Source organism: Nyctereutes procyonoides, unplaced genomic scaffold (genome assembly GCF_905146905.1).
Source record: "Nyctereutes procyonoides isolate TBG_1078 unplaced genomic scaffold, NYPRO_anot_genome, whole genome shotgun sequence".
NCBI classification, from domain to species: Eukaryota; Metazoa; Chordata; class Mammalia; order Carnivora; family Canidae; genus Nyctereutes; species Nyctereutes procyonoides.
In genome coordinates, this window is record NW_026575091.1 from 740,212 (window position 1) to 764,272 (window position 24,061).

A 24,061-nucleotide genomic window follows, 5' to 3' on the forward strand; every position below is an offset into this window, starting at 1 on the left:
TCAGGGGCTTCCAGCCGCTCCGCACGCCTGGATCCTGGAGGGGCCGGCTGCTTAGTGGCAGCGGCCCCTACACCCCGTGTGGGGGTGTCATTCCCAGGACAGGGCCCCCGGGGCAGCTGGCTGCACACCCAGGTGACAGAGAGGGGGGTGTTTGCACTCTGGAGCCCCTTCAGCCAGGCTTGCCGCCCCAGTGCCTGGCCGCCTGCAAAGCTGCTTCTCCCAGGAAGCAATCCGTGCCCCCCTCACCCAGCGCACCAGGCCGGGGCTGCTCCCAGCGCTCAGCACCCAGAGCCCTGCCCCCTGCCTGGGGCGCTCGGGGCGCTCACGACAGCCTTGCGGGCAGCCAGGGCAGAGAAGACAGCCGGGTTAGGTGGCGGCGAGGGCGCCGGACCCCTGCGGACCTGGGGGCCGCCGCCGCCCAGGCGCCCGCCCGCCGCAGAGGGGACCCTGCAGGCCGGAGGGGAGCTGTGCTCGCAGACAAGGAGCCCTGGGACTTGACCCTGGGTGGGGGGGCGGCGAGGTTACCCGGCAGAGGGCAGCACGCGATGCCGGAGGGCGGGCCGCGGGGACCTGGTGACCAGGACAGCGGGAGGAGCCTGTGCGCAGCTCTCACCTCGTCCTGAGCGCGCGCCACCGCCTTTATTCCCGGGCCGTGCCCGCTGCCCGCTGCCCGCCCGAGCCCCGTCTCCAGCGGCCCCGCGCGCCCCGCCACGCCGCGGGGCATCAGTCGCCGGGCCGAGCCGGGGCGCGGGGCGGGGGGGCGGGGGGGCGGGGGGGCAGGGGCGCGGGGCGCGGGGGAGCAGCGCCCCCTGCGGCCGCGCGGAGGGGCGCCCCACGGGGGATCCCAGGCCGCGCGCGCGGGGCCGGGTCGGGGCCGCCCGCGGCTGGCTTCTCCCCCGGGGCGGCGGCGCCCCGATGGGAGGGGAGCTCGGCGGTGCCCTCAGGGGCGCCCTATCCCCGGCTCCCGGCTCCCGGCTCCCGGCTCCCGGCTCCCGGCGGGGCCCGGCCGAGGGGCCCCCGCACGCCCGCGCCGGCGGAGGCGGAGGCGCGACGTTGGCGCCGCCCGGGGCCCCGCGAGGCGCGCGCCGAGTGCGGGCGCGGGCAGCAGCGCCCTCCGCCGCCTTTAAAGCCGAGCGCCCCCGGCCCGGCCCCACCCCGCGGCGCGGCCCCGCCCCCTCATGCATATGCAGGTGCGCGGGTGACGAATGGGCGAGCGAGCTGTCAGTCTCGTCCCGAACTTGTTGGCTGCGGGCGCCGGGAGCGCGGGCGCGCAGAGCCGAGGCCGGGACCCGCCGCCGCCGCCGCCGCCGCCGCCGCCGCCGCCAGCCGGGAGCCGCCGCCAGCCGGGAGCCGCCGCCAGCCGGGAGCCGCCGCCAGCCGGGAGCCGCCGCCCGCCAGCCCGAGCTCCGCCGCCCCGCGCTCCCGCCGCCCGGGCCCGCGTCCAGGCCGCCGCCCGCATCGCCGCCCCGACCCCGCCCGCCGCCGCCGCCGCCGCCGCCGCCGCCGCCGCCGCCGCCTCTGCCGCCGCCGCCTCTGCCGCCCCTGCCGCCGGCGCTCGGAGGGCAGGCGGGCGGGCGCCGGGGGCCGGCGCGGGCCGGGGCGGCGGGCGCGGCGATGCGGGCGCGGGGCCGGGGCCGGGGCCGGGGGCGCCTGCCCCGGCGGCTGCTGCTGCTGCTGGCGCTGTGCGTGCAGGTGAGCGGGGGGCGCGGACGGGGCGCACGGGCCGCGGCGATGCCGGCGCCCCCCCCCCGACCCCGGCCCGGCCCGCGCCTCCACGCGCCCGCGTCTGCCTTATTTTTAGGCGGCGCGGCCCATGGGCTATTTCGAGCTGCAGCTGAGCGCGCTGCGGAACGCGAACGGGGAGCTGCTGAGCGGCGCCTGCTGCGACGGCGACGGCCGGACGACGCGCGCGGGGGGCTGCGGCCACGACGAGTGCGACACGTACGTGCGCGTGTGCCTCAAGGAGTACCAGGCCAAGGTGACGCCCACGGGGCCCTGCAGCTACGGCCACGGCGCCACGCCCGTGCTGGGCGGAAACTCCTTCTACCTGCCGCGCGCCGCCGCGGGGGACCGGGACGGGACCGGGACCGGGCGCGGGCGCGGGCGCGGGCCGGCGGCGCCCAGGAGCCCGGCCGCGTCGTCATCCCCTTCCAGTTCGCCTGGCCGGTACGTGCCCCTCCCGGCCCTCCCGCCGCCCCTCCGGCACCTGCACGCGGCGCGCACCCGGGCGGGGCGGGCGGCGGGGCGGGGCCGGCAGGGGGCGCCGCGCGGCGGGCGGCTGGGGCGCGTGCTCCGCGGGGCTCGGTCCGCGCCGGCCACGTGGGCGCGCGGGGGTCGCGGCGGGGCGGGGGCGGCGGCCGCGGCGTGTGCCTGCGCCTCCCCGCGCGTGTCTGCCGGGGGCCGGGCGGCGGGGGCGGGCGGCGGGGGGCGGGGGCGGGGGGCGAGGCGCGGCGCCCCGGCCCGGCCCGGGCAGGCCGCGGAGGCATGTGCGCCGCGCGTGCTGGGGCTGGTCCGGGGCAGGCCCTGGCGGAGCCGCCCCGGGCCCGCGGCCAGCCCTCGCCCGCCCTGCCGTTTCCTGGATGCCCGCGGGTGGAGGCGGGGGCCGCGTGTCGCGTCGGCGCACCCCCGGCCGCTGCCTCCGGACCCCCGCGCCCCGCGCCGCGCGCCCCTGCCGCTGTGACCCTCCATCCGCTGGGGGCTTCTGTTTTGCTTGTTCTTTCTTTGCGGGGGGCTGGGGGGCTGCGGGCGGGCGGGCGGGAACCCCCGGCTTGTGTGGCGCAGCCCTGTGCGCAGCCCGGGGAGGGGGCGAGCAGCCAAGGAGCCGGCAGGGCCTCCTCCTGATGCCCCAGGGGATGCACTTTCAGAAGCAGAGCCTGGCCCTCCCCGCCCCCACACCCAGGGGTGCAGGGCAGGCCTGGCTGGGCAGCAGTCAGAGAGGACCCCAGAGGGGCACCCCAGTGTGCAGGAACCGGCCAGAGCCGGCTGGCTGCCGGGGGGGCTTGGGTGTGCAGGAAGGGGCTGGAAGAGCCTGCCAGGCTGTGATTGACGGCCCGACCTTCTGACCGGGACTCCTGGCTGGACCGCGCGGTGGGAAGCCCCAGGAACGTGTCCACCTGGCACCGGGTCCTGGGAGCCCGGGAGCTGAAGCCCCCGCGCCCACTGCCGCCCCTCCTAGGTTACCCTGCGCGGCCTTGCCCCCCGCCCCTTCTTGCTCCTCTCTGAGCTCGGGCCTGCAGGGAGGAGCCCCGCGCTGCCCCTGCCTGCCTGGCCTCTGGGGTCTCCCTTGACCCCGGGGCCTGGAGGGGGGGCTGTGCCCCTGACGGAGAAGGCAGGGGCAGGCCTGGGAGGCCGCAGGCACTTACGATAAGCTCGGCCCGCGCCCCCGCAGCGGCGCAGCAGGCAGGTCTGAGCAGAGCCCGCAGCCTGTCATCTGCGCTTGGGCCTGCGCCAGCGCGGTTCCAAATCGCTACCTGAGGATGTGTTTTCTGCTCGAGTTGGCAGCATCGGGGTGGGGGCGGGGAGGCCTGGCAGGAATGTGGCGGGGCCGACGCGCGTCCCTCACGGCTCCGGGCCCCACGGGCCAGCCCGGGGAGGAGCGGGCCGGGCCAGGCCCTCGCCTTGCCGGGAGCCCCGACTCGGGGCGCCCTCTCTCGGGGCAGCTGACTCGGCTGCTGCGGGCTGCTCAGCGGCCTCAGGAGGGGCCCGGTCTCGGGCAGCCCGGGGCGCGGGGTAGCTGCGTGTCTGGGGGGCGGCGGTGGGTCCGCTCCACGCCCGCAGCGCATCCCGGCTGCCGGTGCGTAGCTGGTGTGTGATGCCAGCGCCCTGGTATTTCCGCTCCCCGCGGCCACGCTGCCTCGGTTTGCTGCAAGTCCGGCTCCGTCCCGTGAGCTGGGCTCGTTGGAAACTGCATTTGGGCTTCACTGGGGAGGGTGGGGGTGGGGGGCCAGCATGCACCCTCGGGCACCCTGGAGTAGGGGGTGCGAGGAGGGCCTCCGAAGTGGCTGGCGGCAGGAGGGTGGGCACCTGTGGGCGGTGTGGGAAGCGGCCCCTCCTGCGCCCTGCCCACGGCCCCCACACGTCCTCGTGTGGCCTCACGGGCCGTGCTGTGTGTGGCGTGGGGCTCCAGATTGGGCAGGCCCAGGGGGGACGTGGGAGGTTCGGGGTTGAGCTGCCAGGGGGCAGCCGGGTGTCTGCTGCTCCCCTCCTGGCCCACCTCGGGGATGCCCAGTGCCTCCCCCGGCCCCCCAGGAATTCAGTGATGCCTTGTTGGCCCAGGTGCCAGCAAGTAGCTGACAGGATGGAGACCGCGTCTGGTCCCCCGTGAAGGCGTGCATGCGTGTGTGTGCACGCTTGTGCTTCCTCCGGGTGTGGTAGGCAGCCACTGGAGGGTTTGGAGGGGCCGGCTGATGGAGGCGTGGTGGGCAGCCGGGGCCCGTCGTGAGAGGGGCCAGCAGGGGGCACGCCCCTTCCCACCCCCAGGACCCCAGGATACCACGTACAGGTGTCTTTTGTCGTGTGCATGCTGGGTTCTCGGAGGCGGCTGGGTGGGGCATGTGTGCACGCATTGGAGGGGTCCTGGCGCTGACGTGCGGCCCCCGGAGACCTTGTGCTGCAGCAGGTTCTGGGGCCCGGCTTCCCCGCCTGTGGAACGGGGCAGCAACGTGATCCCGTGAAGGGGGCCAGGCTGCAGGCTCAGGCTGGCTCCCTGGCCCACCTGGCCTCTTCTCCCCACTGATGCCCCGCCGGGGCCGTGGGGATGTGCTCAGGGGTGTGCGGGGGGCCTTTGGCCAGTCAGGGAGGACCCGGTGGGATGTGCACGCGGGACCTGACTGCTGTGGCCAGCTGCCGCGGGAGTTTCCATCCCGCCTGTGCTCCCGCCCCTCCCAAGGAGCCCAGGACTGCTCTGTGCCCCCCCAACCCTCCCCTGGAGCCCCCTGGCGCCCAGTGCATGCATCCTGGCCACGCCATCCCAGAGGGGCCGGTGCCTTGGATGACGCTGCCGCTCCGCACCTAGTCAGTCACCTGCTCCGCGTCTGGGGTCGTGTTTGAGGCTCGGGTGTGGGGACAGCAGGGCAGAGCTAGCTCTGCTCCCCAAGCGTAGACCTGGAGGCTTTGTCCTTGGGCTTTGAGAGTGCGGGTTGGGGAGCAGGTTGCAGTACGATGGGGGTGCTGAAGGGCGACGGGGGTGCTGGAGGGCGGGTGGCAGGGGCTTTGCGGGAGGGCCTCCCTCAGCTGTTCGTGGGAATTTAGATGGGGGAGGGGGCACACGGCCCGGTGAGGGGTTCTCAGGGGAGCCACGCTGGGTGGCCGGCATCTCCAGTCTCCAGGCCTGAGCTAGAGTCCTCATCCCAGACCCTGGCTGAGCCACATCCCCATGCCCAGGACGGCAGCTGAGCTGGGGTCCCCGTCCCCAGGACCCCAGGTGAGGAAGTCTGACTCGTCTCAGCAGCCTGTGGGCTTTGCTGCAGGGACGCACAAGAGCCCTGTGACAAAGCACGAGGAGACCCTGGGCTGAGGGTGGGCGGGGTGGGCGCACCAGGCAGGGCCCTGGCTGCTCTCCGGTGTGGAGTGCGGGTGTCTGGGTCCCTGTGGGGGGTGGACGAGGGATCCTTGCGTCCTGCCGAGCCTTGGGGGGAGGCGGCCCCCTCCCCCTCTCCTGGGGACAATGGCGGCAGAGGCCTGGCTTCTCTGAGGCTCAGGTTTCAGGAAATGTATCTGTGCTCAGAGCTCCTGGCGCCGGGAGCGCCCTGCTCCTCGGGGGGCTGGGTGCTGATGCGGGGCGCTGCGGGAAGAGAGCAGGGTGGGGCCGTGGACTTGGGCAGGGCGCCCCGGGGGCTGCGCTGGGCCTTCTGGGCCCTCGGGTGCCCCGGGTCCTGGGGGCTGGCCTTTGCGCATCTTTGGGCTGCTGCGCCGTCATGAGGGTCGGATGCAGGCTTCGGACCTGGTCTTGGGGGGCTGGGCTGGGGAGACGGTAGTCAGATGGTCAGGCTGGGGTCCTCCTACAGGGTGCGGGTGGTCAGGGCAGTCTTCCATGAAGAGGGGTGGCTGGGCCTCTCCGGGCCGGGCAGGCAGGTGGGGTTCTGACCTGGGCTCTTCTGACCCCTGCGGCCGCCCCAGCCACCGCCCCTCAGCTCTCATGGCCCCTGCCCCTGCCCCACGAGCCCTGCGGCCCAGGCCTCTTGCCTCTCCTGCTCTCTGGGGATTTGGGCTTGACAAAACCCCATCCTGACCCCAGGCACTCGAGTCAGGAAGCCCCCGGTTGAGAGGTCGCCATTTGCGTAGGGGAAACTGAGTCTCACAGCCGGTGCTGTGGGAGAAGAGGAGGCCGGGGCCCGGGCACTGGGGGAGGTGCCCCTGCCGGCTCAGGTTCTCTCTGGATGACTTCTGCTGTCTGCGTGCGGGGAGCCCAGCTGGCGGGCGCTGGGGCCCTTTTGGGTGGGCGGGCGGGTGCCCCTCCTGTGGGAGCAGGTAACTGGAGCCCCGGGCTCGGACGAAGGTGGCGGTAATCCTACCTGAGTGGCTGGCGTGGGGTTTCCCTGGAGCCCGGAGGAGCGTCCTGCTCACCTGGAGCCCAGGTGCTCGTGCCGCCGGCGGTGGTCGCAGGCCTAGCCTGTGCTCTCGTGCCCGGCCCCTGGGCCCCTGCTCCTGCCTGTGCCCACCCTCATGGCCCGCTCCGCACAGTGGCCGGAGCAGCTCCTGCAGCCCCGCCGGTCGGTCCCAGTCCTCCCTGGCCCCTCCAGCAGCCACTCCCGCTCAGCGTCAGTGCCAACGTCAGGAGAGGGGCCTGGGGCCGGGCGCAGTCTGACCCAGGTCCCTCCATCCTCACGGCCTCGCTCTCCCAGCCCCGTGGGCCTGCCGTGCGGTTCTTTCCGGGTTCTTTCTCAGTCTCCAGGTCTCCCTCCGTTCCGAGGCCTGCCCTGACCCCTCGATCCCCGCTGACTCATCCAGTAGTAGCAGAGCCACGCCTGGTGCATGCTGGGCGAATGAGTGGATGAAGTGGGGCCTAGGAAGGAGCGGGGCACTCCAGCTGTCACCAGGAGTGGGAGTGGCCGGGGAAGCCTGGCCTGAGGGTGGCATTCTAGGCCGAGGGAGGGAACTGTGTGTGCAAAGGCCCTGGGGCAGGGTGGGCAGGCTGAGGTGGAGGCGGAGCGGGGGCTGGGTCTCTGGCAAGAGATGGGAACCCCAAGAGGGCTCCGAGCCCTGGGAAAGACACAGAGCCCTGAGGGTCGTCGGGGCTCCTGCGGACGGGCGTGCGGAGGCCCCAGGGGCTGCGGGAAGCCGGCCTGGTAGTGGGCGTGAGGAGTGGGTTTGAGGGAGCCTTGAGGAGTAGGACTGGAGCCTGGTAGCAGCCGACATGGACAGGGAGTGTTCTAGAAGGGAGGAGCATGGCCCCTGGATTCCAGTCTGTGCTCCTGAGGGCGTGTGAGGTCCTGTGGGTTATCCTGGGGCGTCTGGAGGGCTGTGCTCGGGGCCAGGTCAGCGGCAGGGAAGGCCACACGCAGCCGCGGGAGGGTCAGTGCGTCCCGGGGCTGTCTCCCTGGAGGGATGGTTGCAGGCCTGGGGTGGGGACAGGGAGCGGGTCCCCAAGGGAGAGCTGCCAGAGGGTGGGAGTGGGGCCGGGGCCTGTCTGCGGCTGGCACGTACCCGGGGCAGGACCCAGAGGCCTGGTTTGGGCATCAGCGGGCGGGCGGCTGTGGGGCAGGGGGCGGCCCTGGGCTGTGGAGCGCAGGCCCCACTGTGGGCGGGAGGTGGGGGCGGGGGAGTCTGGGGGGTGCGGTGCCCCCGCGGGTGGAAGCCAGCCTGCCTGTGGGCCCCCGACTCGGGGCAGCCGGGGCTGGATGGACGGGCGGTCAGCACGTTCGTGGCTGGTCCGAAGGGGCCGAGCAGCGTGCGTGGGAGCCACGGAAGGGCCTGGCCAGGGCAGAGCTGGGCCTGCGCCTCCTGCCGGAGCTCGTGTCCGTGAATGACAAGGGCAGGGCCGCTCCGTGGCTCCGGTTACTCTCGTGGGGAAGGTGCGTCCTGAGGTTGCCTGGTGACATTACCCCGTCACGTTGTCCCGGGAGGGAGGGGGGAGTGGCAAGCAGGGCCGTCCCTGGGCCTCGGTTTCCCCCTCTGTGCAGCCGGGGCCCTCCCTGCCCTTGTGCTCCTAGGAGGAGGCAGGTCTGTGGGGCGAGTGCTGTGCAACTGGAGCTCGGCCTCTGTGGGGCCTCGCAGTGGCCGTGCGCCCAGCCCCCCGCCCCTGTGTGCCCCGGGTGGGGGTGCAGCGGGGGGTGCTGACAGGCCCTCGATCCCTGGGGTCTCTGCTTGCAGCAGGAGCTCACATTTTCCAAGTCCAGGGAGGTGGCCAGAGCTGCTCCCACAGGACGTCCTGCGGGGGGCGGGGCCTGGTCTGGGGGCTCGGCCTGGGGGGGGGGGTGTCCCAGCCCGCTGCTTTGCGGGGCCGTCCTGCCTCTGTCCGCTGCCTGCACTAGCCGTGGCCACTGGGCTGCCGTGCCACTAGTGCCCGGAGCCTCTGACCCGGAGGCACGGCCTCTCTCCTCTGGGTCACCTTGGGGTCTGTGGGGACATGCACAAGGCTGCCTGCAGAGCCCTTTCCACCCAGGGCAGGGCTGGGGGCCGGGGTGTGGGGGTGCGCCCCCCATACGGGCGGCTTCTGGTGCCTGACGACCGCTCCCGTGTCTGCAGCGCTCCTTCACCCTCATCGTGGAGGCCTGGGATTGGGACAACGACACCACCCCAGATGGTGAGTTTGCCGGGGGCTGGGCGGCGGGGCGGTCTGCTGCCTGCAGGGCCCCCCAGGACCCTGGGAGGCTGACCCTGACCCCCTGAGCCACAGCAATGTGCGGCCACATTCCTGGTCCTCTGCCTGCTGGGGACGAGGGCTCGCGTCCCGGGGCTGCCCCTGACCCAAGGATCTCGTGTGCTGTGGTCACGGGGCAGAGGGGCGTCTCCGTGGACAGACCAGGAGGGGCAGGTGGGCGTGCGTGGCGGGGAGGTGGCGGGTCGGCGAGGCCGAGGTCAGGTGGCGGGGGTTGCCCTGAGGACGCTGCCGCGCCTGGTGGACGGGAGGCCACGGGTGGGGGCACATGGCTGCTGGCTACACGTCGGGGGTCAGAGAGGGCCCGAGGGGCAGGCGGGGTATGGAGGGGTCGCCGTGGGGATGGCTTAGGGCTGAGTCCCGTGGGTCCGAGTCACGCGGAGACCCAGGCCCCACTGCCGCCGAGGCCAGGAGGGGCCAGGCTGGGGGCACGGGTCGGCGGGGACCAGGGGGATGGCACCTCGGTCAGATGGGCTGGGGAGGCGCCGGGGAGGGCCGGAGCGGCGTGGTCCCCAGGCTTGTGCTTGCTGCTGCAGGAGGGTGAGGTGCCCCGGATTCCTCAGCCTTTTCTCCGGGAAAATCCCGAATCCGTACGAAAGTGACAGGAAAGGTTTCACGCCCCGGTGTGCCCACGGTGGTCAGTCCCCTCGCCCCCGGTGGCTTCATGTGAAGCGCAGCCCAGCCGTTAGATCGCGGGTCCTCCCCCGTGTCAGGGGGCAAGAGGAGGCTGGTCAGAGGTGGGCGGTAGCCATGCACTTGCTGCGGGGTGCACCCCCGGCCCGACCCGTGTCCCCGCCGCCCTCCCTGGCCACGGCGGCCCTTCTCTGCAGGCCGGGCGCCCCGTCACCCCAGGGGCCCGGGCTGCCGCCCCCATGGGAAGGGCGGCCTCGGCCGGGCTGACTGTGCCGCCCCCCCAAGAGGAGCTGCTGATCGAGCGGGTGTCGCACACGGGCATGATCAACCCCGAGGACCGCTGGAAGAGCCTGCACTTCAGCGGCCACGTGGCGCACATGGAGCTGCAGATCCGCGTGCGCTGCGACGACAACTACTACAGCGCCACCTGCAACAAGTTCTGCCGGCCGCGCAACGACTTCTTCGGCCACTACACCTGCGACCAGTACGGCAACAAGGCCTGCATGGACGGCTGGATGGGCAAGGAGTGCAAAGAGGGTGAGCGGCCGGCGCGGGCCGGCGGGCGGGGGGTGTGTGCAGGCCGGGCCCGGGCACACCTCCTCCCCGGGGCTGCGGGGGAGCCGGGCGCAGCCTCACACGGAGCCCTGTGCCCTCTGTCCGCAGCCGTGTGCAAACAAGGATGTAACCTGCTGCACGGGAGATGCGCGGTGCCCGGGGAGTGCAAGTGAGTGCGCCCTGCCCTGCCCCTGCCCGTCCTGTGCGCCAGGGGCCTCGTGGCCGAGCAGGGTGGCAGGGACTCAGGCCCTGCTCGCGTGCCACCGTGCCACTGGGGGTTACATGGGGCGGACGCCAGTCCTCGAGCCTGGGCTGTGCCAGACGCACATAGCTCCTTCGGGGTAGCATGGCGAGGGGCCGCCCCACCTGACCTCGGGCCGGGAGCCACCCAGAGTCGGCTGCCCGGAGCACAGGAGGCACGGAGGGCCCCCAGGCTCATGCTCGTGGAGCGTGTGGGAGTGGGGCCTAGGAAAGAGGGGGTGCTGCAGGGGGTGAGGTGGGACGAAGCACCAGGCCAGCTGCTATGTGGGAGGAGCCACGTGGGGCAGGAAGGTGGTGGGCGATGACCAGCAGGAGATGGGGAGGTGGGCGAGTCCCGCAGGCATCCTGGCGTGGGTCTGAACGAGGGCTGGGAAGAAGAGCTGGGGAGCAGGGAGGACCCCGAGGCTTGCGGCCTGTGCCGCCAAACGGCAGAGCTGCCAGCGACTGAGGCCATGGCGTGACTGAGATTGGGGAGTCATGTCTCCTGTGTCCTGGGGGACGCCGCCAACGCAGAGGGATAGGTGTGGGGAGACCTGACCTGAGACACCCGTGGGGAGCCCGGGGCAGACAGGGAAGGGGTTTAAAGCTCCAGGGGGAGAGGAGAGGTCAGGGAGCCAACACACCGGCCGGGCCGGGGGTCGGGGCCCCAGGAGGGAGAGACCCCGGCCGTCTCCCGAGGCCGGGGAAGTGTTTGGAGACCTGGAGCGGGGTCTGGGCAGGGCGGGGGTGGGAGGGAGCCCAGGTGAGCTGTGCTGGAGCAGGGGGTGGTGGGAGGGGCAGGGTGTGGAGCGGGTGAGGCTTAGAGCAGGGCCGGCAAGGCGCGGAGGCACCCGGGGCTCCAGGGCGCACAGGGTGGCCCGGGAGCTGGGGGCCCAGGGGTGCTCTCCGGGAGCCCTCGGGGGCGGGGCACAGGCTGTGGGAAGGCCGGTAGGGGCGAGGGCCGCCCTGCGCCCGCCACGGGGCTCACTGACCCCAGGGCCTCACTCCCGGGGGTGGCTTGTGCACAGAGGAGAGGCCACTTGCCCAGAGTCCCCCAGGGTCGAGTTTGGGCGGGAGGGCAAGGTTGGGGAGCTGGCTGGCGCCGGAGACAGGAAGGGGGGGTGGCGGTCCCTCTGCTTGTCCTCTGGTGGCTTTGGCCCGGGAGGTGGCACAAAGAGTGGCGCCCCGGTCCCAGGGGCCGAGGTTGGAAGGGGGGTCCCCGGCCCTGTCACCGTGCTGCCGGGTTTCTGATCTTCAGACAAGTCAAGGGGGCCTTTGGACAAGTGGAGGAGCACAGGAGGGGAGAGGGTGGCCGGGGGTGGGGGGAGCCCGGCCTAGGGTGGGTTCACATCTTGGGGGCCAGGCAGCCCCAGGAGCCACATCCCGGGAGGCAGAGGTGGCCACCCTCCGGGCCCTGCTCTCTGATCCGTGTGATGGGGGGGCCTGGGGACCCTGGCAGACCGGTCTGTGGGCGTGAGCGCCATGGGGCAGGGTCTCAGCCCCATGCGCTCTGGCCGGCCCCCTAGGGCCATGCACGACCTTGGCGCTGTGCCCGCAGCCAGGGCGGGAGGAAGGTGGGAGAGGAGTGGACGCCCCCGCCCCCCAGCCCTCCCCTGCTGGCGTGGGCCATGGGGAGCCGTAGGTGCGCCCCCACCCACCGCTGTGGGCGAGGCCCAGCTGCCCGTGGTGGCTCTCGGTGGCTCAGGGCTCAGGTTTCGCTGCAGGACACCCCCACCACCCCCACCGGATGCTGCGGAGATGGCCGTGCCTTCCTGCCGCCTCCTCCCTGGGCTTCTGGAGCTGCAGGCCGGGGCGCTGGGGAGGTGGGGCCTGCGGAGGCGGCCCCACCCAGGGCTGGGAGCACATCCCGGGAACGCCGGGGTCCGGGCGCTGTGCTTGGCCTCGTGGCTTCCTGGTGGAGGCGTGTCACGGTCTCCTCGCGTCACCTGGAGGGAGGATTCCCGGTGGGGATGCGCAGCTCGTGTGTGCGTGGGCCCTGCTGGCACGCCTGGCGCTGGGCAGAGGAGCGCCGTGCTGCAGCCTGGGTTTCTCTGTGGCCCGCCTCGGAGCCTGTCACCTTGGCTGTGGGGCTCGGGGGCAGCCCAGGAAGGGCCACGGCTCCTCCCTTTACAAAAATAAACTTGCGTGGCAGGTGCCAGCCTGGAAGGGACAGTGCCTAGATGACAGTCCTAGATGACAGGCCCATTCCTCGGGACTTTCCAGTTCTAGAAAGGGGCCCCCGGGGGCCTGCCCAGGGCCTGGAGGGCAGCCTGCTGGTCCCGGGACGTCCACTGCGGGACGACGGGCCCTTTGTCCTGGGCCCTGGGGAGGCTGGCCACAGCGGGAATGGGGCCGCCCTCCGTGGCCCGGGTGCCCTTTCTGCCCCAGCCGCCTGCTTCTCCTGAAGGACCTCCAGAGAGACTCCTGGCCCACAGCTGGAGGCAGGGCCAGGCCTCGGGGTCGTGGCCTTGGCGCCAAGAGGCCTCTCTAGGCCGTTTGCCAGGGAGCGGGTGACTCTTCTGGGTCAGGAGCCGCCCTGCGTCTGGCCTGTCACAGCCCGTGGGCCTTGGTGTCTCGGTTTGCGGGGCGGGCCCCGGTAGGGCTCCTGCCGGGAGAGAGGTTGTCGTCCTGGGGTTCCAGGTGAGGTCGCCGGGGCTGGGCCCGGAGCCCTGTGCGGGTGCCCCGTCAGCCCGCGCAGCCCCGGGCGCTGCCCAGCCCAGGCGGCACCGGCGAGCTGGGGCTGGCACCCTCGTTCCCGGGGTCCCGGCAGGGCCTTCCTTTCTCGGCACTTGCTCTTGGGGCCCTGCTCAGGGGTGAGTCCCAAAATAGCTCAGGGAGGAGTGGCTGGGCAGCTGCAGCCGGCCATCCGAGGCCAGCGGCCGGGAAGTGCCCGTGAGGCTGCGGGCTGGCCGCAGGGCCCTAACCCCCGCCCGGCCCTGCTTCAAAGGGCGGAGGCCGCCAGCCCCGGGGGGGCCCACGTGACTGCGCCGCGGCCCGGCCACCCGAGCCACCCTCGGCAGCCCCGGCTCCCGAGTGCACCCTCCCCCAGCGGGCCTCCTGCCCCTCGGCCCCTGCAGGTGCAGCTACGGCTGGCAGGGACGCTTCTGCGACGAGTGCGTCCCGTACCCTGGCTGCGTGCACGGCAGCTGCGTGGACCCCTGGCAGTGTAACTGTGAGACCAACTGGGGCGGCCTGCTTTGCAACAAAGGTAGCCGGGGGCGGCGGGCGGCCCGAGGGATGCCCTCTGGGGACAGCGGGCATCTGAGCGCCCTCTTGTCCTCAGACCTGAACTACTGCGGCACCCACCACCCTTGCACCAACGGGGGCACGTGCATCAACGCCGAGCCTGACCAGTACCACTGCGTCTGCCCCGACGGCTACTCGGGCAAGAACTGTGAGCGGGGTACGTCGGCGGCCCGCGGCCGGCTGTGGGCTGGTGCCCCCGGGAGCCTGGCGGGGCCCCGTCCCTCCGGCCTCTGTGTGCAGCAAGCCGTGTACTCTGCCCTGACCCCTGCCCTGGGGCCCTGGGGGCTGAGGGAGGAGCGCTGCTGCAAAGGTGGGGGGCCCCCGCTGCCACGCCCCCCAACCCCCGCCCCCGCGTCTGGTTCCCAATGCAGCTGAGCACGCCTGTGCCTCCAACCCATGCGCCAACGGGGGCTCTTGTTATGAGGTGCCCTCCGGCTTTGAGTGCCACTGCCCGTCAGGCTGGAGCGGGTCCACATGTGCGCTTGGTGAGTGCTCACCCACACGTGGGGGGGCCTGGTGTCTGACGGGGTCTAGGAGTGGGGATGGGGCAGCGGGGTCCCCCAAATGTAGCTGTGGGCCTAGTAGCCGGGGGGAGTAACAGGCACATGGCCCTGCCTCCCCCACGGACCCCGCCTCCCCATATGGCGCCCGCCCGCCACGCCTCTCCCTCTGTGCCTCTGCAGACATCGATGAGTGTGCCTCCAACCCGTGCGCGGCCGGGGGCACCTGTGTGGACCAGGTGGATGGCTTCGAGTGCATCTGCCCCAAGCAGTGGGTGGGGACCACCTGCCAGCTGGGTAAGGGTCCCGAGGGGCACTCGTGTGCATGGACTGTGCTCTGTGCATGTGGTGGCTGCTGCTGGTGCTGCTGGTGCTGCGGGTGCCAGGCGTGGGGGCAGGTGGGGCTGAGCCCCGTCGCCCCCCCTTGTCTACTTCACAGACGCCAATGAATGTGAAGGGAAGCCGTGCGTTAATGCTTTTTCTTGCAAAAACCTGATTGGTGGCTATTACTGTCACTGCATCCCGGGCTGGAAGGGCGTCAACTGCCATATCAGTCAGTACGGGGGGGTGGGGGGGTGGCAGGTGGGTGGGGCTGGGAGCTTAAGGACCCGGCCTTGACCCTGCCCCTTGTCCCCAGATGTAAACGACTGTCATGGGCAGTGTCAGCATGGTGGCACCTGCAAGGTAAGAGCAGTCACCCTGCCCCTGCACACACGTGAGAGGGCCCTGGGGACAGGAGCTGCCCCGGGAGGGGGGGATGGTGGCCCCTCCAGGCTCACACCACCCCTTCTTTCCTCCCCCTGCCCCAGGAGCTGATGACCGGCTACCAGTGTGTGTGCCCGTGGGGCTTCGGTGGCCGACACTGTGAGCTGCAGCTGCGGTCGTGTGCCAGCAACCCCTGCCATGGTGGCCTCTGCGAGGACCTGGTGGATGGCTTCCACTGCCACTGCCCCGAGGGCACCTCCGGGCCACTGTGTGAGGTGAGGCTCGGGAACTGCCCCGGGAACCGCAGGGGCACACCATTGTCCCCAGGCCGCCCAAGTGAGCGGGACAGGCTGCCGTTGGGGTTGGCCCTACTCCCCCGGGCTCAGTTCTGGAGGGAGACCTGGCCTCAGAGCCCTGGGTGGGAGGGGCAGAGGGAGCGTCATAAGGTTGCTACTTGTCACGACAGGTGCCTCCTAATGGGCCAGGAGCCTGGGCAGGTCAGCTGGCTGCCCAGGTGCCCCGTCTGCCTCCCCCTGGGATCGGTATGGTCCTAATGGGGTGGAGCACGTGAGCGGCATGAAAGGGGCCCAGGGTGGGATGGGGTGCCCGAAGGTGTGGGGAGCCACACTGTCACGTGGTGTCCGAGTAGGGGTAGGTGATGTTCCCTGGAGCCTCACGACCCCACCCCCACCTTCCTCTGGCCTGCCCCGGCCTTTTGGGGGTACAGAGGCACCAGGGACAGGGCTCCTGACCAGCAGGCTTCCTGGGCCCTTGGTAGTCGTCCTGCCTGGGGCTGTGAGCTGAGTGCTGACACTTTTGGGAAAGCCCCAGAGACTGGGCTCAGGGTGGCTGTGGGCGGCTGGGAAGGGGGTCAGGAGCTGGCCTTCCTGCCAGCAGGAGGGGCAAAGGCCGGATGCTGCCTGGTGAGGCAGAGGAAGCGGCCGCCAGGGAGCCGAGAGTGGCGGGAGGGGCCTGGTGGCCTGCAGGTGTTTCCGTCCAGCTGATGGGCCTGGCCGGTCTCCGATGGGCGTTCCTGCAGACGGCCGCCGAGGCCCGGGTGTGCAGGCCCAGCGGGACCTGGGCCTCTGGGACTCCTTGTGGGGACACAGGGTGTGGCTGTCTCCCAGTCCCGCTGCGGGGGCTCGGGGCTCACAGATGCTCCGCGCCCCGCAGGTAGACCTGGACTTATGCGATCCCAGCCCCTGCCAGAACGGCGCCCGCTGCTACAACCTGCAGGGCGATTATTACTGCGCGTGCCCCGACGACATGGGCGGCAAGAACTGCTCTGTGCCCAGGGACCCGTGCCCGGGCGGGGCCTGCCGAGGTGGGCGGGGCCTGCCGAGGTGGGCGGGGCCTGACGAGGTGGGCGGGGCCTGCCGAGAGGGGGCGGGGCTTGCTGCGAGGGGGCGGGGGTCTGCCCAACGGTGGGCCGCGGTCGGGCCTGCCTAGGTGGGGCGGGGCTTTGCCGAGAGGGGCGGGGCCTGTCGAGGGGCGGGGCCTGCCGCTTCGGGGGTGGGGCTGCTGACCGCGCCCTGTCTGCTGCAGTGATTGATGGCTGCGGGTTCGAGGCGGGGACCAGAACCGCGGGCTCGGGCTCGGGCTCGGGCTCGGGCTCGGGCACGGCCCCCCTGGGCGTGTGTGGCCCCCACGGACACTGCGTCAGTCTGCCCGGGGGGAACTTCTCCTGCGTGTGTGATAGCGGCTTCACGGGCATCTACTGCCATGAGAGTGAGCAGCTGCGGGTCGTGCGGAGGGTGGGGGGGCTGCCCGGGACCTCGTGACCCCAACGACCCCCGCGACCCCTCTCACTGCCGCCTCCCGCAGACATCAACGACTGTCTGGGGCAGCCCTGCCACAACGGGGGCACGTGCATCGACGAGGTGGACGCCTTCCGCTGCTACTGCCCCAGCGGCTGGGAGGGCGAGCTCTGCGACACCAGTGAGTGGGCCTGTGCTGCCCCTTCGGTCCCAGCGCCCAGCGGGTCCCCAGCTCCGGGGGTTGGTGCTCAGAGGGACCTGGGCGGGGGGTGGGGGATGCTCCACAGGTGTCTCTGCCCCGGCCCCCTGTCCCCCACCCCCAGCTCCCCCCTGAGCGCCGGCGACCCCCGCTGACCGGCGTCCTCGCCCCCAGATCTCAACGACTGCCTTCCCGATCCCTGCCACAGCCGCGGCCGCTGCTACGACCTGGTCAATGACTTCTACTGTGCGTGTGACGACGGCTGGAAGGGCAAGACCTGCCACTCGCGTGAGTGCCCCCCGGGCCCCTGCCGTGCCGGGGCCACCCGCCGCCGTGGGCGTGCGCACTGAGCGGCCGTGTGCCCACAGGCGAGTTCCAGTGCGACGCCTATACCTGCAGCAACGGCGGTACGTGCTATGACAGTGGGGACACCTTCCGCTGTGCCTGCCCCCCGGGATGGAAGGGCAGTACCTGCAACATCGGTGAGTGACTCCGGGGGGCGGGGTGGGGTGGTGGGGCAGACACACCCCGCGCCCTCGCCGGCCCACCGCCTGCCCCCGCTCCTGCCCCCCCTGCCCCGGTACCCTGCGCAGCCGGCCCAGGGCAGACGACAGGACCTCTCCTCCCCTGCCCCCTCCACAGCTAAGAACAGCAGCTGCCTGCCCAACCCCTGCGTGAATGGGGGTACGTGTGTGGGCAGCGGGGACTCGTTCTCCTGCATCTGCCGAGACGGTTGGGAAGGCCGCACCTGCACACACAGTGAGCTTGTGGGTGGGGAGCGCGGGGGTGCTGTGGGCTGGAGAGGGGGCTGTCGGGAGTGGGCGGAGGCCTTGCACCTGTCCACCAAAGCCCAGTTGTACCCCAGTGACTTGCCATGTCACTTTTGCACCCCCCCGGCCGGCTCCAGTCCCCAGCCCCCTAGCCTTCCCTCCACTCCCGGTGCGTCCCTATTGGTGTGCCAGGCGCTCACTCTGCAGCCAGGCACTATCCACGGCTTCTCCGAGATGGGCCTCCTGGAGCTAAGTCCCCCCAGCCCCACCATCCTCAGCCTCCCAGCCTGGTCTCCGTGGGCTGGCATAGCCGCTGCCCCCCAGGCCCGGCACACGGGGTGCTGGGCGGGTGGATGCGGTGCCGATCTTCCTCTCTTTCCTCAAACGCAGATACCAACGACTGCAACCCCCTGCCTTGGTGAGTGGCAGCCCTGGAGGCTGGCTGACCCAGGGGAGCTCGGCCTGCGGGGGGGGCCTCCCTGAGACCTGCTCTCTGCCCTGCAGCTACAACGGTGGCGTCTGCGTCGACGGCATCAACTGGTTCCGCTGCGAGTGTGCTCCTGGCTTCGCGGGTCCCGACTGCCGCATCAGTGAGGGGCCTGGGGTACCTGGGCGGGGAGGGGGTGTGCAGTGGGGCCCAGCCCTGGGGGCTCCTCCCAGCCCGGCCCGGGTGTGCAGCCTTGCCGGCAGTTCTCTGTGCTCATCCCGCACCCCAGCAGCTGGGGTCTGCCCTGTGAGGGCGGGGCTCCCTGGAGGCTCCTGCCCATCCGGTGCAGAGGCTCATGGGGGAGGACGGGGCAGGTGCTCATCGATGCCCCCCACCACTGGCAGAGCGGGTACTGGTCCAGCTCAGAGGACCACAGGGCACACTGAGGCCCTGGCTGGGGGGCTCCAGCAGTTCGCTCAGGGTCTCCTCTCCTGGCCCAAGCTTGGGCGTCCCCCTGGGTGCTGTGTGTGGGCATCGGCCCCCTTGCTGCCTCCTGAGCCGGGCCGCTTTGTCTGCAGACATCGACGAGTGCCAGTCCTCACCATGTGCCTACGGGGCCACGTGTGTGGATGAGATCAACGGTTATCACTGCAGCTGCCCTCCGGGCCGGGCCGGCCCCCGGTGCCAGGAAGGTAGGTGGGGGGCGTCGTGCCCAGCCGGGGCCGGGCCGGTGTGGGGGTGTGGGGAGGACCTGGTCTCCAGGGCTGGCCTGCTGATGACCCCCACTCTTTCTCCCCACAGTGATTTTTTTTGGGAGGCCCTGCTGGTCGCAGGGGTTGCCCTTCGCACACGGGAGCTCCTGGGTGGAGGATTGTAACAGCTGCCACTGCATGGATGGCCACCGGGACTGCAGCAAGGTACGGGGCCGCCTGAGAGCCTCCACGCTCAGCCCCTTGTCCTGGTGCCCCTGGTCGGGGGTGCCGAGACTTCATCACCCTGATGTTTGGCCTGTGAGGCCAGGGGGCTCCAGCTGCCACGTCCACTGCCTCTGCTGGGCCTCCTGGGGCTGGAGCAGGCCCTTCCTCTGCCCTAGGCAGGGAAATAGCCTGCTGAGGCTCCCCAGGCCGCCCCCAGGGGCCCTGCCCGGCCTTGTTCTTCAGCTACTCTTGCTCTGGCAGGGGTCCTTTCGGGATCTGAGTCTGTCCCGGGAGGCCACAGTGGGCCTGGACACCTGTGTCTTGCTGACCGTGACCGTGTCTTTCTCTCTTGCATGATGCCTGTGTCCCTTTGTCCTGAACGCGTGCCTGACCCAGGTGTGGTGTGGCCACAAGCCTTGCCTGCTGGCCGGCCGGCCCGACTCCCTGAGTACCCCGTGCCCACCGGGGCAGTGGTGCCAAGAGAAGGCCCCAGACCAGTGCCTGCAGCCGCCCTGTGCGGCCTGGGGGGAGTGCGGCGCCGAGGAGCCCTTACTGCCGGAAACCCTGTGCTTGCCGCGCTCCAGCCACCTGGACAACAACTGTGCCCGCTTCACGTTGCATCTTGACCGTGACCAGGTGCCACAGGTACGTAGTGCCCGTGGTCCTGAGACATGGGCACGCTGAGCGTCTGGGGAGCCCTGACACCTCCGTCCTTCCTGGGCACGGTCACTCAGATGGTCCGCGGCACCGCTCAGGGAGCCTGGCCTCGTGGGGTCAGCTGAGCGGAGGGAGGGTGGAGCTCAGTGAGCACTCGGTGGGGGTGCTCAGGGCTGGGGGGGCTTCCCTCTGGGCTGCAGGTGGGGCTACTTGTGGCAGGAATGCGAGGCCAGGGCAGTGAGGGCTGGCACCTGCAGGCCCCGCCCACCCTGACGGGGGTCTGCCTCTTGGGGGGTGCAAGAGTGGGCCGGAAGTCCGCTCCCTCCTGGACCCCCTGCATCCTTGCCCTGCTCCTCGCGCGGCTGTGAGGCGTCTCCTGCCACACGCCCGTGGGGCCAGCTGGAGGACAGGCAGCCTCGGGGCATGGCCTCCGGGGTCCCACTCATGTGCTGCTGGTCCCTGCCCAGGGCACCACCGTGGGCGCCATCTGCTCCGGGATCCGCGTCCTGCCGGTCACAAGGGCGGTGGCCCGGGACCGCCTGCTTTTGCTGCTCTGCGAGCGGCCGTCGTCAGGGGCCAGTGCAGTAGAGGTGGCCGTGGTGAGTCACTCTTGCCCACTTCCCCTTGTCCTACTCTGTCCCAGTTTGCAGGAGGTGCCAGGGACAGAGGCGCCCGGCCAGGCTTGTCCCCAGGTGCCTGGGGGGACAGGGTGACCCACAGACCCAGGACCTGGTCTTACACAGTTGTACGTTGGGGGACAGGGGCCGGTGGGGCCAGGCTGGACACGCGTGCAGCTCAGCAGGCCCAGCACGTACGGAGGCCGGCAGGGGGAGGAGGGCAGAGGTGGAGGCCCGAGGGGGCGAGGGACATCTGAGGCTGGGCAGGGGGGCCAGGAGGCTGCTCCGGGGGGCGGACATGGTGATCGGCAGTTGGTGGGGTCTGCTTCTCGAGGCTCGGGAGCAAGGGTGTAGGGTCGGGTCACCTCTCTCACGAGCTGAAATGAAGGAAGGGTCTGGAGCAACTCGGTGGAGGCCAGAGGAAGCTTATGTGCGGGTGAGAGGTGGTGCCCACGGGCGTGCAGGGGGAGCGTGGGTGCAGGTGCCAGCAGGGGGAGGTCCCAGGAGGCCAGGCTCGCTCCAGAAGCAGGTCACGTGAGCGGCCGCGGGGGGTATCGGGCACAGGGATCTCAGAGGCAGTGTTGCTGGAGTGGCGGCTGGGACATCGGGCTGGCTCCCATCCCTTCTCAGCCTGGTGTCTGAGGCCCTGGAGGCCAGGGCTCTGGGCAGGGGTCCCTGGAGCTGTGGGAGGCCCCCGGTAGCAGCAGTGGGGGCCCAGAGGCACATGGGGAGGGAAGGCCGGCGTCCAGGGCCCAGGGTGGACCGCGATAGGGTGTAGCAGCGGGGTTCCTCCTGGACAGGGACGAGGGAGGCTGTGTGGCCCAGGGTTGGGGCCGTCTGGAACCCTGGCTCCGAGCCGTGGGGCTGAGTCAGAGAGGCGGGTCGGTGCCTGGCCAGGTGGGGTTATAGGTGGTGATGCCCATTCCTCACCTGGTCCCCCTGCTCCGCTGGTGCTGTGTCCCCCGACTTCTGGGCAGGAAGGCTGCCCCCAGCTCAGGCCACCCTGGGACGTGTGGTCCAGGCCTGGCCTGTAGCCGAGCAGGTGTCCTCAGGGCCTTGCTCTGGGCCCCGGGCGGGCATCAGGTGTAAATGGAGCCACGAGTGTCGCGAGGCTGTGCCCCAGGGAAGTGCGGGCAGAGAGAAGGGAGGAAAGGCGGGGTGCCGGCCGCTGGCCGTGTCGGGGTGGCAGGGGCCACTGAGGCGGAGGAGGCCCTGGGGCGGTGATGCGTTTGCAGGGCCCGAGGCCTGGGGCGCGGCCAGCGGGGGCCACGTCTACCTGGGAAGGACGCGTGCTCGTTCCGGGGGCGGGGGGCAGGGGGCAGGGTGGGCCAGACCGGACCGGGCACCCCGGAGCCACAGCCGTGCGGTGGGACGTGCCTCCGCAGGCCTCTCCTCCACCGAGTCTCCCCGCACAGGCCCTGGGGGCCCCAGCGTCCCCCTGGGCAGCTGGCCCGGAGTCCCGGTGTCCCCTGGGTCTGGGCGCAGGGCGGGCGGGCCGTGGCGGCCTCCCAGCGCCGTCCTCTGCCTCAGTCCTTCAGCCCCGCCAGGGACCTGCCCGACAGCAGCCTGATCCAGAGCACGGCCCACGCCATCGTGTCCGCCATCACCCAGCGGGTCAACAGCTCGGTGCTGCTGGCTGTCACTGAGGTCAAACTGGAGACGGTCGTCATGGGCGGCTCTTCCGTGGGTGAGCAGGGGCCCGGGGCCTAGGGGGAGCCATCCAGGCTCATGTGGGCGGATGGGGGTGGGGGGCACGTCCCCGGGCCGCCCCCCGCGGGCTCCCTCCGCAGGGACGGGGCATCCCAGGCCTGGGCCTGCGCCCGGCCCCCGCGCCCGGCCAGCCCCGTCGTGCCCCCCCAGGTCTGCTGGTGCCGGTGCTGTGCGGCGTGTTCAGCATGCTGTGTCTGGTGTGCGTGGCCATCTGCGTGTGGTGGACCCGCAAACGCAGGAAAGAGCGGGAGAGGAGCCGGCTGCCGCGGGAGGAGAGTGCCAACAACCAGTGGGCCCCTCTCAACCCCATCCGCAACCCCATCGAGCGGCTGGGGGGCGGCGGCCTGGGGGGCGGCCACAAGGATGTGCTGTACCCGTGCAAGAACTTCACGCCGCCGCCGCGCAGGGTGGGCGAGGCGCTGCCTGGGCCCGCGGGCCGCGGCCAAGGCGGGGAGGAGGAGGAGGAGGAGGAGCCGGGCCGTGGGGAGGGCGGCTGCCTGGAGGCCGAGAAGTTCCTCTCGCACAAATTCACCAAAGACCCCAGCGGCTCACCCGGGAGGCCGCCCTGCTGGGCCTCAGGCCCCAAGGTGGACAACCGCGCCGTCAGGAGCGTCAATGACTCACGCCACGCCGGCAAGGAGTAGGGCAGGGGCCAGCAGTTGGGCCGGGACCCAGGACCCTTCACCGGGCACCGCACCACCCGCCAGACCGTAGGAGGCCGAGGCCGTGTGCATAGTTTCTTTATTTTGTGTAAAAAAAAAAAAAAAAAAAACCCCACCGAAAACCAAAAACAAAGGTTTATTTTCTACGTTTCTTTAACCTTGCATAAATTATTCGACGACCGTCAGGCAGAAAACAATGGAGTATTCTCGGATAGTTGCTATTTTTGTAATGTTTCTGTGTGTCGCACTGGCTGTGTGGCAGGAGGGAGCGAAGGATGTCCGTGTCCTCACCAGGTTGTTTGTTTGTTACCAGAGGTGGTGCACTGTTTACAGAATCTTCCTTATTATTCCTCATTTGGTGTTCAGTGGCTCCAGGCCAAAGAGCCAGCGGGACCCGGGGCTGCCGGCGTGGCCCACGGCGTCGGCGCGGCCCGAGGCTGTGGGTGGCACCTGTGGTGGTCAGTGGGGCTCGAGGTCCTCGCAGGGGCCGTGGGCGGACCCCGGGCCGGCTCCCGCCCGGAGCCCCCGCCGCAGAGATCTCTCAACTGTGTTTCCGGAAGTGCCCTTCCCGACTGCTCTGTTCCCCCCGACGGCCGGCCGGGGGCAGGATCGGAGCTCGCGACAAGTGCCTTCACGCAGACCCTCCCCTCGCGGCTGTCAGCGTTTGCCGTGGGCTCCGGGCCGCTGCCCACCTGCCGGCCCCGGCCCCTCCTCGTGAAAGTGCGTTTTTTGTAAATATGTACATATTAAATGAATCACTCTGTATATTTGATTTAATAACTTAAACCTTCTGGCCTGCCTTGTTCTTTCCGGTGCTGGTCCTTGCTTCCCTCAGGCGGGCGGGCCGTGTGGCCGTCGTGGCCACGGGTAGGGAGGTGGCCAGTGTGCCCCGCGGCCCCCCGGGGGTCGGGCCGCCAACGCGTTGCTGTCCTGTGGGGTTGACTCAGGCTCCGCGACCTTTCCGGGACGTGGGGGGAGGAGGTGCTCTGCATTCCCTACTAAAAATTGCTAAAACAAAAAAACCCAACTTCATGAAACAGCTTAAAGTTGCTTATTAGTTAAGAGCCATCAAGGGTTTAAGAAATGACCCAGTTGGGGCCCCCGGGTGGCTCCGTCGGCGAAGCGTCTGCCTGCAGCTCAGGCCATGATCCTGGGTCCTGGGATCGACCCCACGTTGGGCTCCCTCTCAGCGGGGAGTCTGTTTCTCCCTCTCCCTGTGCCCCTGCTGTCTCTCTCTCTCTCTCTTTCTATCTCAAATAAATAAAATGTTAAAAAAAAAAAAAAAGAAGAAGTGACCAAGTCAAACCTTCAGATAATGACAACAGGAGGCTAAAAGCCACCGTGCACCTCGCTGGTGGGATGAACCGGGCCTGGCCCCGGTGGCCTCGGGGCTGCCTGTCCAAGGCTGACTCAGGAACCTGTGCACGAGCTGTTTGCTGTCCCTCGAGGGGGCAGCTGGTCACGGAGTCAGGGAGCAAAGCCGAGAAAAATGCTTGTCAGAAACATGGAAAAAACTGCAGACGGCCTGGAAGTGGCTGTGAGCACCTGCGCCGTGGGTGTCCTGGGGGCTGCGGGTGGTTCCGGCGCCGTCCTGCAGCCACCTCAGGTCGCCGGCCCTCCGGCCATGTGAGGAGCTGTCTCCTGAAGC

The 24,061-nt window shown here is 70.8% G+C and overlaps 1 protein-coding gene across 1 annotated transcript; it reads left to right on the forward strand.

The window, feature by feature from the left end:
* Window positions 1-1,613: 1,613 nt before the first annotated feature.
* LOC129514720 (protein jagged-2-like) lies at window positions 1,614-23,199 on the forward strand. Its single transcript, XM_055333452.1, is given in 27 exon segments — window positions 1,614-1,692; window positions 1,802-2,071; window positions 2,074-2,166; window positions 8,686-8,743; window positions 9,737-9,988; window positions 10,115-10,175; window positions 13,324-13,454; window positions 13,530-13,649; window positions 13,864-13,977; window positions 14,176-14,289; window positions 14,432-14,545; window positions 14,630-14,676; window positions 14,802-14,972; window positions 15,871-16,021; window positions 16,243-16,425; window positions 16,522-16,635; window positions 16,828-16,941; window positions 17,022-17,135; window positions 17,296-17,412; window positions 17,814-17,841; window positions 17,928-18,013; window positions 18,429-18,542; window positions 18,652-18,767; window positions 19,164-19,412; window positions 19,892-20,023; window positions 21,572-21,728; window positions 21,902-23,199. Coding segments are annotated over 27 exon segments (3,792 nt in total). The 5' UTR covers window position 1,614; the 3' UTR covers window positions 22,396-23,199.
* Window positions 23,200-24,061: the final 862 nt, after the last annotated feature.